Raw genomic sequence first — 17,376 nt, 5'->3', positions numbered from 1 at the left:
TCTCCTATTCCATAGTAATTTCACTTTCAGCATCATTAAGGAATGGGACAAGGAATTAAACCTGTCATGATCTTCCAACTCATGAGCTCCATAGTTGATAATACTTGAGATTTCTAGACAAGTGTTGTCTTTGCAATTGTCTCATGTCAATTTAGGATTAATACTTGAAGATTGAAGGAATGTGGGAGTGAAACAGTTGGAAGAACTATGAAGCATTTTCGCCATATTTTCATTGATTGATCAGAACGGAGATTTTGCAATTGAAATTAGTCAGAGGCTCTGATACCATGTGAAACTAAGAGGAATGATAAAAGAAGCTCTAGATTACAATTGAGAGAAACAAAGAAAATGATTAAGAATATCGTATTGGATTGATTGAGAATGAGGAATACAATTACATTTTGTATTTAAGACAAAATGGTAAAGTAGCATTTGTAGCTAATTGATTTTAGCAACTATCAAAGGAGTTAAACTGACATCACTTGACAAAATTATAAACAAACTCTACAAGTTTGGAAACTAACACTCTGGTCCACAATTTACATATTTTATATCGCACTATATCTTGGCTTGAACGAGCTTATTCTAATCCAAATTTTCATCTTCATCTTCTTCATGTGCCTATCATGAATGACTCAAAAACTACAAACACCATCAGTTCAATCACTAGTTGAAGTTTAAAACCATGACTCGGTTTCATTGTTGTATCTTAGTGATCGAATTTAAAATATTATCAATTACATCCCAATAATTGAAAAGGGAACCTTTTTTTTTTTTTTTTTTTTTTTTTTTTAATTTATGATCGAGGGTGTCTAGGCTAGCTTACATGCACCTCACCTAATTCTTTAGGACCTTGGAACTACCGGTCGGATAAGAGCTCTAGTGGCCACCCTTATTAGAAACTAAGGAGTGATTTGAACTCAGGACCTCTTGAGTAATACACTCAAGAGTCACTATCAAACCACTTAGGCACCCAAGGATTGGTTGAAAAAGGAACTTTCCTTTTAACAAAATTGAATACCTACTTTTTCATTTGTTAATTACTAATTTTGAATTAAAAGTGGAAAAAGGAATAAACGATCATGTCTAAACGGCCCAAAAAGAAGTCGGATGAGAACCATGAAATAACTATAGAGTAGAGTTATTGACACCCCAGTAATGGATTAAAGAAGCCACATTTCTTAAGATATCTCGTTTCAAAGTTTTAAAAATATTTTTTCTTATGGTACTCCATAAGTTCTATAAATGCCCTTCATTCTATTTTTTAATATTTTGAAAGAGTTAATATTTCGTTCCATTTACTTATGTTATATACCCTCCACTATCGTTATTCTTAAAATAAAATTGTAGATAATTAAATTGAAAAAAAAATTAGAGCTAAAATATGTCTTATAAATAATTCGAATAACATAATATGATTAAACAACACAAAAAATAAATATAAGTTAAAATAACTACGAAGGCTTTGAGGAAAAACTTACAATTTTGTATTTCATAATATGTTTGTTCTAAGAATGATTTGAATAGCATTAAAAAAAAAAAAAAAAACCCAAATAGACTTTATGAGATAATATATAGTGGGGTGTCGAAAGTATTGGTAAAGAATAGAAATAAAGTAATGATATTATATTGAGATAATATTACATAACAATGTTATATTGAGATAATTAAACATCATTATTTGGTTGAATTTTAATTAATGTGTCATTCCATGTGTAGATGCGAAAATCCGTATTGGACCTTTGACAGGTTCAATAGAAAAAGGCCTTGTGCCAAAGACCCAACTCTTATTAGCCCAATAGCAAAAGGTTCCACGCCAAGGCCCAACTCTAGTTGGCCCAAAAGCAAAAGGCTTTGTGCCAAGGCCTAAGAGTCTGTTTGGCCAAGCTTGTAAGAAATTAGCGCTTAAAAGGTAATTTGAGCTTATAAACATTTGAAATTTAAGCAATTACGTGTTTGGTTAAAGTACTTATAAGTGACTGATAAGTAGTTAACGCGTTTAGTAAAATGTAGCTTATAAATATATTTTATTATTAAAATGACTAAAAAAGGTACTACATTATTTTATCAAATAATAAATTATGTTAACTCAATTTTTTACTATAATATTATCAAAATATATTTCGATCATATTACAATATAATTTAATTTTAGGATTAAATAAACAAATACTTTATAGACAAATATTTTATTAAAAATTTATATGAATGATTTTTAGATTCTTTACAAAATAAACTAATGAACAAATATAATGAATTATAATTATATTGAAAAAATAAATACAAAAGTAGGGGTTATATGATGGAATTTAAAATTAAATAAGAGTAATGTGGTAATATACTCGGTCAAAGTAGGTTATAAACAGAGTACTTATAAGCTTTGAAATCAAGCTGACCTGTTTGTTTACAACCTTTTTGGGCTTATAAGCCCAAAAAAGTTATAAGCTAACCTCTTTACAACTTTTTTGGGCTTATAAGCCCCAAAAGGTTATAAACAAATATGTTAGTTTGATTTTAGAGCTTATAAGCTGGTTTGACCAGCTTATAAGCTTAGACAAACACCCTTTTACTCTTATTGGCCTAATAGCAGATGGCTTCAAGTTACGACCCAACTCCGGTTGGGCCTATATCAAAACCCATCTTGTGAGAAGACCATCCAGAATGATGATCCATTCTATAAGAAGGACTGCTCTATGGGCCGACAAATTCTACAAGCTAGTCCACACCACGTGTCAACCTACTCCATGAGTTGGGCTACTCTATGAGTTGAATCACTCTATGATCAAGGCCACCCTACATTTGGGCCAGTCCATGAGTTGAGCCTTTCTACAAGATAAGTTGCCTCAGGCTTTAGCCCATCAGTCTACACTTATCCCATAATAGGTATTTAAGTCCCGTACATATCCTAGTACATCCAAGACTCCTACTCTTACCTGAATTAGTACTCCTACATGGATTGACACTACAAGTTTCCTATTTACTTAAACTCATATTGTAAGAACTATTAGTTATTGATGAACAATGGCAGCGGAAAAACAAAAAATTTTGCTTATCGATCACTTTGATTTTGCCAAGATCAGAGGTATGATATATATATAAATTGAAACAATAAAATCCATACAAGGATTCATTTATACTTGTGTTTGGAATCTCATTTGAAGACTTGATTTCACTACAGATTCGAGCATGGAATCGCATGAATGTTGATCCACGCGAAGATAATCTGTAGAACCAAGAAGAGATTTGCTAGATCTACTTGATGGCTTCAAGAATCAAAACTGAATTTTTTTTCTCTCCACCAAACTTGATGAAAATGTGTAGGGTATATTGGGTGATCATAGGGTTCTCACTATCAAGATTTCAAACACTTGATACCCTTGTCACGGTTCTACCATCTTAAGGACATATATCAATATATACAATTATGATTTACACGATATAGAAGAAAATACTTTTTATTGATCAATAAACATTATTACAAAGAGTATATTCTACAATGATTGATTGGCTCTAGGGCGCCTACTCTAACAATCTCTCATTTACACTATAGCCAATCATTTATGTATTTAATACCGAATGACCTTAAGTGTTTTTCATGCTTCTGCTGCAAAAGAGGATTCGTTAGTGGATTGGTGAGATTGTCATCATTATATACTTTATTGATCTACACATCTTTCCTCTCAACCAATTTTCTGATGAGATGATAACTCCTGAGTATGTGTTTGGATAGCTGGTGAGACCGTGGCTCCTTCGCTTGAGCTATTGCTCCATTATTTTCACAATAGATTTCTATTGGTTCAACAATAGTGGAGACCACACCAAGTTCAGTGATGAACTTCTTGATCCAAACCGCCTCTTTGGCCGCACAGATAATGCGATATACTCAGCTCCTATTGTAGAATCTGCTACAGTGCTTTGCTTAGAGCTCTTCTAGCTCACCGTACCCCCATTGAGACAAAATACAAACCTGGATTATGAGCGATAATTATCTTTATCCATTTGGAAACTAGCGTCACTATATCCTCTTATAGTGAGCTCATCTTCCCCTCCATAAACCAAAAAAATTTTCTTTAGTCCTTTTCAGGCACTTAAGGATGTTCTTGACAACTATCCAGTGATGCTCACCTAGATCTAATTGATATCTACTACAAGTGCTTAATGCATATGAGACATTAATCCGAGTACACAGCATGACATACATGATGGATCCAATTGCTAACCCATATGGGATTCTCTTCATTCTATCTCTCTCATCGTGTGTTTTAAGACATATTTTCTTAGAGAGATAGACACCATGTGATATCAGAAGAAATCTCTTCTTGGATTCTTCAATACTAAATCTCTTCAGTACATTGTCTATGTATGTACTCTGACTTAGGCCAAACAACCTACGCGATCTATCATGATTAGATCTTTATTCCAAGGATGTAGGCTACTTCTCCTATATCCCTCATGGAGCAGCACTTGGATAACCAAGTCTTTATCGATCGCAAGTTTAGTATATTATTTCTGATCAAAAGTATGTGTTTGACATACAACACCAAGAATGCCACTACGCTCCCACTTACCTTCCTGTAAACATAAGGCTCATCTTCGTTCTTAATGAAACCGAATTCTTTTATGGCTTCATCAAAATGAATGTTCTAGTTCCTTGAAGCTTGCTTGAGTCCATAAATGGACCTTTACAACTTGCATATCTTATCAGCTTTCCCATTAAGAACGAAAACATTAGATTGTGTCATATACACATCCTCTTCAAGGTTTTCATTCAAGAAAGCTGTTTTGACATCCATTTGCCAAATCTCATAGTTATGATCGCAAGCATAATCTGGATAGATTTAATCATGGAAACCGACCAAAATGTTTCTTCATAGTCAATACCATGAATTTGTTTGAAACTTTTGGCAACCAGTCGTGCTTTATAGGTATGCACCTTGCCATCTATGTTAGTCTTCTTCTTGAAGACCCATTTACACCCTATGGGTTTTACTCCTTTAGGTGGATCCATTAGAGACCACACTTGGTTCTAGTACATGGTGTCCATCTCGGATTTCATGGCTTTAAGCCACTTAACGGAATCTGGATCCAACATAGTGTCTTCATAGGTTCTGGGTTCATTGTTTTGGTAGACCAGTATGTCACCATGTTAAGTCATGAGAAAACCATATCTCTCAATCTCATGACGTACTCTTCTAGACCTACATAGCTCCTATGCTACTTAAGATGGTTCACTTTGATCCACAGATTGTGAAGTAACCTCTTCACGATGTTCAACCACTTCTTGTGGCACATCTTCCCGTCCTTTGTCTAATGCATCTTGTGGTTCTATAACTTCATCTAGTTCTACTTTTCTCCTACTACTACTTCTTAGGAAAAATTCTTTTTCTAAGAAGACACCAGTACGAGTGACAAAAAATTTACGCTCTTCTGGCTAGTAGAATTAGTATCCTTTGGTTTCTTTAGGATACCCCACAAATATACATTTGTAAGATTTCGGGCCCAGCTTGTTCAAAGTCAATTTCTTGACATAAGCTTTACAACCCCAAATCCTTAGATAAGACAAGTAAGGCTTTTGCCCACACCCACTCGATAGTTCATATGGAGTCTTATCTATAGATTTTGATAGCACATGATTCAGTACGTGAGTCACAGTCTCTAAGGCGTAACCTTAGAATGATGTAGGTAGGTCACTAAAACTCATCATGGATCTAACCATGTCAAGTAAGGTCTTATTCCTCCTTTCAGACACTCTATTGTGTTGGGTGTATACGGAGGGGTGAGTTATGATACTATCCCAGATTCCTTTAGGTATTCAGAAAGCCTTGAGCTCAAGTATTCACCTTCTCCATCTGACCGAAGAGCTTTAATACTTTTGCCTAACATATTCTATACTGCATTCTTGAATTCATCAAAAGCTTCAGATTTACGTCTCATAAGGTAGACATAACCATATCTACTGAAATCATTAGTAATGTGATGAAGTATGAATATCTACCTCTGGCTTCAACTGTTAGTGGACCGCATTAGTATGGATGATGCCTAATAGTTCAATAGTCCTTTCACTTTGTCTTATGAAAGGCGACTTGGTTATCTTTCCTAAAAGGCATGACTCAAATGCCTCAAATGACTAGAAGTCAAAAGGGTCCAAGACTCCATCCCTTTGAAGTTTTGCAATGCGGGTCTGATTAACATGACCCAATCTATGATGCCAGAGGTATGTTTGAGATTGATCGCTATGTTTAGCTTTCTTAGTTTTAACATTGAGAATATCCTTATTGTTTAAATCATGAATATATAATCCGTTATATAACTTTGCAATTCCAAATAGAATACAATTCAAACTAAAGGACAATAATCCATTAGCAATTTCAAAATGATATCCTATATTATCCAAAGCAGATACTGAAATAATATTTCTAGAAATTGAAGACACGAAATAACAATCATGGAGTTCTAACAACAAGCCCGTAGGCAAAGTCAAACAATAAGTCTCTATAGCTAATGCAACCACAAGTGCTCCATTTCCAACTCGTAGGTTCATTTCTCCTTTGGTGAGCAATCTACTCTACATTAGACCTGCTCATTGGTACAAATGTGACTACCACATCCTATGTTAATGACCCAAGATGTTTAAGCAGAGAAGTTAATCTCAATCATGTACATACCTGAAGTTGAAGCGTTTGACTTCTTCTTGTTTAAGAGGAAAGCCTTGCAGTGCTTCCTCTAGTGGCCAAACTTGCCACAATAGAAGCAGACTATCTTCACACCTTCCCCAACGCCACCCTCAGGCTTGAGAGCATCTTGTCCTTTAGGCTTAGGCTTAGGCTTAGGCTTGGGATTGGGCATGACCTTTCCCTTGCCCTTACCCTTACCCTTACCCTTTCCTTTACTGGTAGCAACTAGTAAAATAAGTTTGGACTTTTTCATGTCCTGCTCAGCAATCCTAAGCATGTTCAGAAGCTTTGATAGGGATTTCAACATCGTGTTCATATTGAAGTTCATTATGAATGGTGAAAAAGAATCAGGTAGTGATTGCAGAATTAAATCCACTTGTAAGTCTACATCCACACCAAACCCCAATGTCTCAAGCCTCTTTATGTATCCAATCATCTTGAGCACATAAGGACCAACTTGGGCTCCCTCAGTCATACGACTCCTAAACAATGCGCTTGACACCTTATACCTCTCATGTCGATCATTTCCTTGAAAAAGCTCATTGAGGTGTAGAATTATGGCACCTACGTCCATATTCTCATGCTACTTTTGTAGCTCAGGTGTCATTGATGCTAGTATAATGCATTGAACACTATCAACATCATCAAGGAACTTTTGGTAATTGTCATTTGTTTCCTGAGTGGCATCAAGATCAGACTCAACCAAATAAGGCTTATTAAGGATATACAATTTCTTTTCAGACTTTAGTACAATTCAAAGATTTCGATACCAGTTCGAGAAATTGGATCCATCTAGCTTGTTTTCTTTTTCGATTATCGATCTTGGGTTGGTATTGCTCATTTTAGTGAATCTACAAATGCAGAAAAGTAAAAGTTATTATAATGGTTATTATTAATTAATAAGGTCTTTTATTAAAAAATTGCTCCCACTATTTTCCTTAGGCCAATAGCCCTCACTATTAACTTGAGAAAGTCTGCTAGCTTTCCTAGTTGACTGAGATCTCATCTAGCCCATTTCAAACCTTCACTTTGGCAAATAAGCCAAAATGGGTTGATTAGGTAGGCCAACAAACTTAATTTCACATTAGTTGATAGCTCCAACTACAAACCTCAAATGCAAAACAAGCCAACAAACCAATCACACAATTCAATGGTTAAAGCCATCATCCTCAAGTGTGATTCTTACTATTAGTAGAGTGGACACTATACGTCGCCATGTGTACTTCTCTACTATGCCTATGATATGCTTATCAACCTTTGCTCTAGTGAATAAGCAAAACATATAATTCAAGTTGACTCGTCACCATTAAGGAAAACTCCAATGAAATTTAACCTCCCACAGGTAGAAGCGTACCCTTCGCTTTGGCGAACAAGGTTCCAACGAACAATGGTTTGATTAAATCCATGGTGATGGAAGATGTACATTTGACTTAATATACTTTATTTGAGGGTTTTTAGTTTACGTCTTGCTAGTTTTATCTTTATTAGCATGTTATAGTCATAACATACACCCTTAGCATGCATTCTAAGCATTTAAGGAAATGTGCCAATACATGGCCTAACTAAAACCGATTTCCTCGAGCCTAGAGGAATCGGCAGGTCACCTAGGAATCCTGTAATAATATCTTGAGTCTTCAAGTATGATTGCTTCATCCTTGCTCTATCTTCAAGTACATTACAAATTACATCATACTAAATTTATAATGAAATTAACACTATACTAATTTTACATCAATAAATTTAGAAATCTCGAGTTACATTCAAGGGGAATAAGATGAGAAGAGAAAGAATGTACATCGAGAAGGGAGGAGAAAGGCAGAGCACACAGGCCCTATTTAAAATATTTACAACCATATATACCCAAAAATATATTAAAACATTCACCACAGGTCTAAGGCTTATGTACCAAGCACCATGTAATTTTTCAAACAAGAATTATTGCATACATTCAAAACAATCAATTTTGAATTGTGTGGGTTGAATTATAAAATTACCCTTTTGAATTTACAGAATTATTATTGGTCCAGAACTTTTAAAATGCTACACTTAAGTCCCATTGCATTACAACAAGAAATAAGACATACAGTAACATTCATGCCACGGCATAGTTTTATTATGTCGCGGCGATGCGAAGGAACGAATATGCACCGCGGCGAAGTTTTATTACGCCGAGGCACAAATCCAACAACTCATGCTATCTGACGACGCCTTCATATCGTGGCATAGTTTTATTATGCTGCGACGAGATCATGCAATTTTATGATTTGACGTGCTACTTTGTCACTTTCACACCACGATGTAGTTTTATTACGTCGCGTCCCACATTGCGCACTGCGCGATTTTACGATGCTTTCACGCTATAGCAAAGTTTTATTTCCCTGCAGTTCAACTCGTACTATTTCACGATCACACAACGTCATCATGCTGCAATGAAGTTTTATTTCGCCGCGGCCTATTTGTGCGGTATAGTCACTCAGATTACCCCGTGATCACGCCATGGCCAAGTATTATTTCGCCGTGGCCTGTTTGTGCATTCTAGGTTTACAAAGCTCGACGCCATGGCACAACAGAATTGTGCCGCGTTGCAAATCGCAATTCTAGAACACTGTTCGTACGTGCGTTAATACAAAATCGATCCAATATGAAGTCCTCAACAAATTCAATACATGCATTAATCAATTTAAGCAATTTAACAGATTAAAAAAACCTAAACATGCAATTCTAGCAATCAATATAGGTAATCAATCAAAACAATATAATTAAAATATATATTATAAAAATCCTAGGCTTTGATACCACTGTTAGTAATCAATGAACGATGGTAGCAGAAAAACAAACATTTTCATTTATCGATCACCTGATTTTGCCAAGATCAGGGGTCTTATATATATATGCTTAAATTGAAACAATAAAATCCAAACAAGGATTTGTTTATACCTGCATCTGGAGGCTCCTTCAAAGACTTGATTTCGCTACCTATTTGAGTATGGAATCGCAGGAACGTTGATCCATACGAAGATAATCCGTAGAACCAAGAAGAGAATTGCTAGATCTACTTGATGGCTTCAAGAATAAAAAATGATTTTTTTTTTTCTCTCCACCAAACTTGATGAAAACGTGTAGGGTATATTAGGTGGCTAGGGTTTTTCAATTCAATGAATTAATTCTTTATGTTTTAATTTAAGTTTCACTTATATAGTGCAACTTAATTAAAACCCTAATCCCATTAGGAATCTCCATGACTTCTCATATTGATCCATCCTTGCAACCAAACAAGCCAACTTGGTATTTTAATTAATTAATTAATTATTATTATTATTAAAATCAGTATATATATATATATATATATATATATGTATATTAACATTAAATAATAACAATAATCCATTTAAATATATGCGCATATATATTTAAATATAATCTCACTAATTTTAATTTCAATATTAAAATTAAATACAGACAACAACCTTAACATATTTAATTATACTGTGAGATTACCAAAATATCCTCTTGTCCTAAAAGATGAAAATACCCCTTTCATGTTTTTTATTGATCCTTAAATTATCTTCTAAGTGTGTGACCCATAGGCTAGCTCCTTATCATATCGATAGTGAGTAGTATCGCAAATTGACACCAATCAATCGTCTCACTACACACAGACCAAGATTGACTCCTAGCAAGGCATCATGACCACCTCATAGATTCGGATTCAATGAAATAACTATCTATTAACGATAAGGTTACTGTGCAATCAAATCCTTTCATTATATGTTATCTCATCAAGGTTGAGGTACATAAATAGTGTCAATCTCAGATATCTTTGATATCTTTGTATTTAGTTACTGGACCAATGACCAAAATAATAAATTGGATTGAGTAACAACTCAATCTCACTATGGTCACAGATTTAGTATCATTGCCATTTGCTGAATTACGTAGTGAGATCACTTCTCCCGTACTTGGGAGTAATGAATCATTTGTCGACTCACCATAGTCTTGATACACTCCTTGATGTAGCCAATCACTACCATTCTGATAGCTCTGAATAGATTTACATTGGGCTAGTGTCAAACTACACCAATTGGTGCACAAGGTGCTCCGGTGATCTTAAGTCTAAGGATCACATGCACCATCATTCGTTAGAGGATTTATTCCATAGACATTGGGATTACCATCCATATGGAATTTTCTTGTGGGTCTGTCTAGTGAACTTACCTATAGTAAGCACCAATGTGTTGCACTAGGTTGTCGGCAAACAACATTGACAAGTGAGATCAGTCCCTATCCTTTGACAAGGTTGTTCAACACTATGATAGCCTTACCATATTATCTATGTCCTTGGTCAAAATAATATTGGGGCTACAAACATTTCTAGAATGGTCACCATATGTGATCATAGTATTCTCACTATCAAAATTTGAAGTATTTGATACTCTTGTCATGGTTCTACCACCATAAGGACATATATCAATACATACAATTACGATTTACACGATATAGAAGAAAATGCATTTTATTGATAAATAAACATTATTACAAAGAATTACTTCTACAATAATTGATTGGCTCTAGGACACCTACTCTAACAAGAACACCTAGTTCTACAAGGACTCAAGCTTCATTGGCTCACTATATAAATAGTGGTAAGCCCTCTCATTAGAGAGGGAGATACAATTCCTCTCTTTAGCTACTAAAATTCTTGCTCCCAAGAACTGTCGCCTTTCCCTACTGTAGAGTCGAGTTCTGACCACTCTACGTCAATAATCGCTGTAGAGCTGAGTTCCGATCACTCTACGTCTACGCCGATAAGTCCCACCACACTTCCGATAAACTCTTTCTCCCTCTCAGCCTTACTAAATATCCCACAACTGTATTAACTTGAGCGTAGAAGTGTCTACGGTTGACACCACACTAGTGTCCCCCATGAGCTTCACATTCATTATTTTCTCTATTTGCAGGTTTACAGGGTTGTCAGTGGCTCTTCCCCGTAAGATCATCCTCACGACATTTCAGGTAGATTTTACCGTCTACACCATGTGTATTGAGATATCATTTTGCTATCGATATATTATAAAATTGCTTTAGTCCTTCATTAATTTCGTGATATGCAAATTTTGACTAATTTAGTTATAACTTTAGTAAATTTTACTTTACTATTGTCTTCATATCAAAGCATATTGATAAAGGTAAAATTTCAGGTGAAATTAGTTATAACTTTAGTGAAAAAAAACTACACTAAATAAGTTAACACTTAAAATTGTCTGCAATAAGATTTTTCCTTTTTATGTAACATATAGTGCAATGTGATCCATGAGAATTCTTAATAATAGTCTCAATATAATATTTTAAAAAAAAAGAATTATTAATTTTTAGTCAATACAACAGAACCTTAATTAGTATTTGAAAAAATTGTTAAATAAGATTTGATCATTTGAGATGAAATCTAGTAGGTCATAAGGGGATAATTAGTGGTGAATTAGTCTTTTTAAATATAGTTTTTGACTAATTTACCTTTTAATATATATATACACCATTTATTTTAACATCTAAAATTTAACGGCAATGAGACTTTTTTTCTTGAAACCTCAAAGGTATTTTTGTTATTATATCATACCTCATGAGGATTAATGTCATTAAATCTATTATTTATTGCAACCTTATTAAATATTAAAGTTTAGATTGTATTTAGTTAGAATATATCTCAACACTAAATTAAAAAAAAAAAAAAAAAAGTTGGGCAATTAGCTAGATTTGGACATTTGTAGATTTAAGTTCATTGGATGCATTTCTAAATCTTTTAGATATTATGTAATCTAACATTAATTAAACTATTGTTTAGCTAGATATTCTCAACTATTTTTTCTAGATCATGACTTCACACAACTATAAATATGGAAATATATTATCAAAATAAAGTAGCTTCGTATTATTAATTTATATATATATTAATGCCATATTTTTAAATAATGCATGTATTAGTAGTTGAAATTATTATGGAGAATTTCTTTTTAATTTAGTGATATAAAAATTACCAAACAACTGATTAATATTACCCTAAATGTAAATTGAAAAGTTTCGGAATCAAATAATAATTTTTTTAATAAAATGCACCAAAATCTTTTATCCCAAAATCTTTTTTGAAAAAATATACCAAACAATTATTCAATAATTTATTTAACTCTAATATAATATTCAAATAATATACTAAACACATTTTCAAATTCAAATCCTATTCTATTAAATACAACTTTACTCAACTTTTTTCAAAATACCATTGTAAAAAGTGTCTAACAAATGGAATTTATATATATATATTTGCATGCAACTAATAAAGTAACAATCAATAAAAAGAAGAAGACCATGACTACTCTAATTCCATACTAAGTTTACTATGCTAGCCATTTATGACTATCTGGTTTCTTTTCTTCAAAACTAGGAAGATCAGGAGGATGCCACTCATCAAAAGGAGGAAAGACTGATGCAGAATTATCAAGAATAGGCTCAGAGGTGGCCACGATGCATTGATCATCAGTTCTTTGTACTAGAGGTGCAGAGCTGCCAGAACCGGCAACATGAATCTGCACTAAATTGGTAGATTCACCACTATCCGTGGCATCACCTCCATTTGTTCCTTGCATTGCAGGCGCCCAGCTGCTGGAACCAACATAATTTGATGTATTGAACTCCTTTTGCATCAGAGGCATAGGCAAAATGTCGGTGCAGCCATAATCGTCTATTTCCATAAATAGTTGCGGGGATCTGGTAGAAGGAATGTACTGAGATCCACCAGTTGGTTGTATTATAGAAGAAGGCGAACAACGATGCACATTTTGTGTCCCAGGAGCAAAATTGGTAGAGAAAGCATTAAAATTATGACCAGTTGTCTGCATCGGTAATGAATCGCTAGTAGAACCGAAATTATGTTCAATCATCGGCAGCATCAAGCGAGGACAAATTTTCATATTGCATTGATGAATACTCTCTGTTGGAGGCGCAGAATGGTTGAAACAAAATTGATCTTGAAGAGTCCCTTGCACCAATTGAGGCGCAAAGTTGTGACAACCTACATGCTGATCATAAGTATGATGATGTGTTGAATTGATTTCATCAATTTTTTTCTGCAGTGAAGCTGTAGAACAAGTAGAATTATCAGCGTTTGTTTGAATTTGAAGCTCAGAGCTAACTTTACTACTAGTTTCTTCATTCTTGTCCTTTGATTTGCATCCCTTCTCATAGACTTTGCACAATACCCAATCATCCAACTGTCCAAATAATCAAAAGTAATTGAACTTTATATTAGGGTTTTTATCAATCAAAGAACATTTATTTTAAACACGGAAAACTGACACAAATTTCATTTATTGATGAATGATATTTTTACCTTCATATTATTGTCAACAGAAACGGCACTTGAGCTCGAAGCAATCTGAGATTTTTTGTTGAAATTAGGCTTACTTACAGCAGGAATGCTATGTTGCTCCATTACATATTCATACATGATCCAGTTAGTCTTTGTTGAATTTTTATTGTCCCCGTTATAATAAACTAAAACCCTCTTGCTTGCTACTTTGATATTGTTTATTTTGATGGGAGAACTAGTGGCGCAAGCCTTCCAATATCCTTCGCCAGCCTTTCGTTTCGGACGGTTCCCATGTAGGTACTTTCGTTCCCTTGGCGAGAAGAAGTACATGGCGGTTTCTCCTTGTCTCATGTGCAAATCTGTTCTCACCAAATTTATAAAAACATAAATCATTAATGTTAGTCCTCCATGCATACATTGATATCACTGTAGTTTATAAAAGTATTGATTAACTTTCTTTTACACAAACAATAGTATTGATTAACTTTCTTTTACACAAACAATCCGTACAAACAAAGATCAGTCAGAAAGCTAAAGCAAGAAATCAGAAAAAAATAACTTGTTAGATTGCTGAGACATAAAGAACACATCGTAATGAACCCAAAAGGGTTTAGCCGGTTAGAAGATGCTATAGATAACTGAATTATGTTCCAATGTCCTCTTAAAAGGTTCAAAAAGAGAAATAAAAATGTTTGTTTTCTTCAAGTCTTTGTCAAGAGGAGTCCATGAAGAACAAGAAGAACCATAGTTGTAGAATATTGATCTGGGTGGGATCACTGCACATCGTTAACAGTGTGGAGAAATTTGCTTATAACAAGATGTGTGTGTGTGTGTGATATAAAAGGGCAATTAGTAGGGCGGCCTCAAAGTTTTTGCCGTCAAGGGGCCTTAGTTTCAGTTCAAGTTCTGGGAATTCTTCTAATTTCCGGTTTTTCCAACGAAAAATTGTTGTGTTTTCCACGGATGAAACCGCGTGGAAGCCAATTTAGGGTTTAGTTAAAGAGGAGCAATCTTGTATTTTTTTTATTTTTTATTTTGAAATAAACCTAACAAGAATGAAACTATTAAACATACTTCCTAAACGGAAAGAAGCCCTAAGGATCCACGTAAAAGAAAATTAAACTTGAAAAGATAAGTTAAGACAAGATCAACAATTTAGATATATTGAATAACAAAGCACAAAAAAGAAGAAAAGGAAAAAGGAAAAACATTTTAAACCCATGAAAAGATAAACAAAATTAATGAAGAGAAACTAGACAAAGTAAAACCAAATAAATAAAAAAAGGAAAGATAATTCGATTAAAGAAGACAAACCATATAGTTCTTGAGGATGATAATCATAAAGATTAAGTTCTATAATATTGTTGTAAGGCAAAGCATTGTTCAAGACTTTGTTGCTCAAGTAATGAACCACCAACTCCTCGTCAGTTGGGTTGAACCTATACCCTGGTGGGAATGCGAAATTCCCTGCAGCCGGGAAAGTAAAATTCTCAATGTTAATCTGAAAGAACTAAAGTTGATCTTTTACTAAAAACAGTTTACTTAAAGAGCTAAAGTAGTAGAAGAAAATCAAAGAAAAGGGGCAATTAGTAGGGCGGCTTCAAAGCTCAGTTCAAGTTCCGGGAATTCTTTTAATTTCCTGTTTTTCCAATGAAAACTCGTATAGAATTAGAAAACTCAAAGATGCAACATACGATAATTATGAATTTAAACAGTAATTTATGAAATCAAAGAAGAGAAGCGGTCTTGAATTCTTTTTTTTTTTTAATTAATTTTCATGTTCTAACTCATTAAATTAAAATATCAAGGAAGATTATTTAAGACAAAATAATGCACTAAAACAGAAAGAAATCAACTTGAAAAGGAAAAAGAGAATTAAACCCATGAAAATATAACAAAAATTAATGAAGAGAAACTTGAAAAAGGAAAGATAAAATTAATTAAAGAAGACAAACTGTATAGTTGTTGAGGATGATAATCATAAAGATTAATTTCTTGAATGATGTTGCAAGGCAAAGCATTCTTCAAGATTTTAGTTGGGTTGAACCTATACCCTGATGGGAATGCCATGTTTCACTGGACGTTGCTTCAACTTTCAATTAAACAAAGAGGAAAAATTATGGTTAAGTTTTTTTTATTATATATCTTTTATCTTCTAATTAATTAATTAGGAGTTGCATTTCCATTTATTTTAGGAATTCTATTTGGTTTACAAATATAAGTACCCTATTATTTCTGAAAGTATATATAAATTTCAATTAATATTTTTTAAATTTCAATTATTATTTTTTAATCATTTTCATCGATAAGATATTTTCTATTTTGTTATAATGTGGCCTTAAATTTCTAGAATCATCTATCATAAATAAAGGCTCTACCATTCCTTATTGATAGTTCACGAATTCTTCCTGGGGAATAAAATTCAGTTTCTTTTTCCTTTTTCAATTATTTTCACCTCCCTCGATCTGTCATTATGTCTTTCTTGATATGATGTTCGAAGAATTCTAAAGAAGCGAACTGATATTTCGGAAAATATTCTTGTAGAAGAAAGAAGAAAGAAGAGCGAGAGTTATTGTTATTTCTGAAGTTTTGTTTTTTGTGAATTAGAGCTATGATCAAATCAGCCAATGAGAGGGTGTGTGTCAAACAGTTCTTGGATTATATTTATATTGTTTTGGAGGAAAAGACCGTTAATCGAAAACCTTACCTAAATTCACGCCTTAATTTCCGGAGTTAGTTCATTGTGAAATATCTAATTGCTGCCAAGCCAGCATAGGGCTAAAACTAACCATTTTCTTCAATATTCAACTATCACTTCTTAGCTGAGTTCAATTTGTAGTTTAAATGAAAAAACATTGGAATCACTGTTTTATTTTTTATTTTGTTGGTTACAGAATTCGTGGCTCCTAGTTTACCCAAGATCTCTCTTTTCTTGGTATAATAATGCCAAATGACAGGGACAGACCCATAAATTAATTTTAAAGGAGACAAATTCAGAATAATATAATAGAAAGTAGAGGAAAAGAAAATCAGTGGAGTAAATTCTAAAAATTTCAATACAAATACAGGATAGTCAAATAAAAGGTCAAACCAAATGGGGTTACCAGCTCTTACTCATCAATATGTAAGTCGGTCCATGACAAGTGATATTAAATACAACCCTTTTTTTTTTTATTTTTTATTTTTGTAATGACAATGGGTGTTTGGACTAGTTTGTGCGTATCTCAACTAATCCATTGAAATCTTGGAACTACCGGTCGGGTAAGAGCTCTAGTGACCACCCCTTTTAGCAACTGTGGGGACTCGAACAAGCCAGCTTGCACGTGCCTCAACTAATCCTCTA

At 33.7% G+C, this 17,376-nt stretch overlaps 1 protein-coding gene across 1 annotated transcript; it reads right to left on the bottom strand.

The window, feature by feature from the left end:
* Positions 1-13,062: 13,062 nt before the first annotated feature.
* On the bottom strand, positions 13,063-16,103 carry LOC116131676 (NAC domain-containing protein 7-like). Its single transcript, XM_031417344.1, has 4 exons — positions 15,989-16,103; positions 15,348-15,500; positions 14,055-14,392; positions 13,063-13,935 (listed from the first exon to the last, which is right to left on the bottom strand). The coding sequence occupies exons 1-4, from the start codon at positions 16,101-16,103 to the stop codon at positions 13,063-13,065; spliced, it is 1,479 nt and encodes a 492-aa protein (XP_031273204.1).
* Positions 16,104-17,376: the final 1,273 nt, after the last annotated feature.

This window comes from Pistacia vera, unplaced genomic scaffold (genome assembly GCF_008641045.1).
Source record: "Pistacia vera cultivar Batoury unplaced genomic scaffold, PisVer_v2 Contig237, whole genome shotgun sequence".
In the NCBI taxonomy this organism is placed as follows: domain Eukaryota; kingdom Viridiplantae; phylum Streptophyta; class Magnoliopsida; order Sapindales; family Anacardiaceae; genus Pistacia; species Pistacia vera.
Note: the sequence above shows the minus strand (reverse complement) of the source record. Positions and strands in the feature narration are given on the sequence as shown.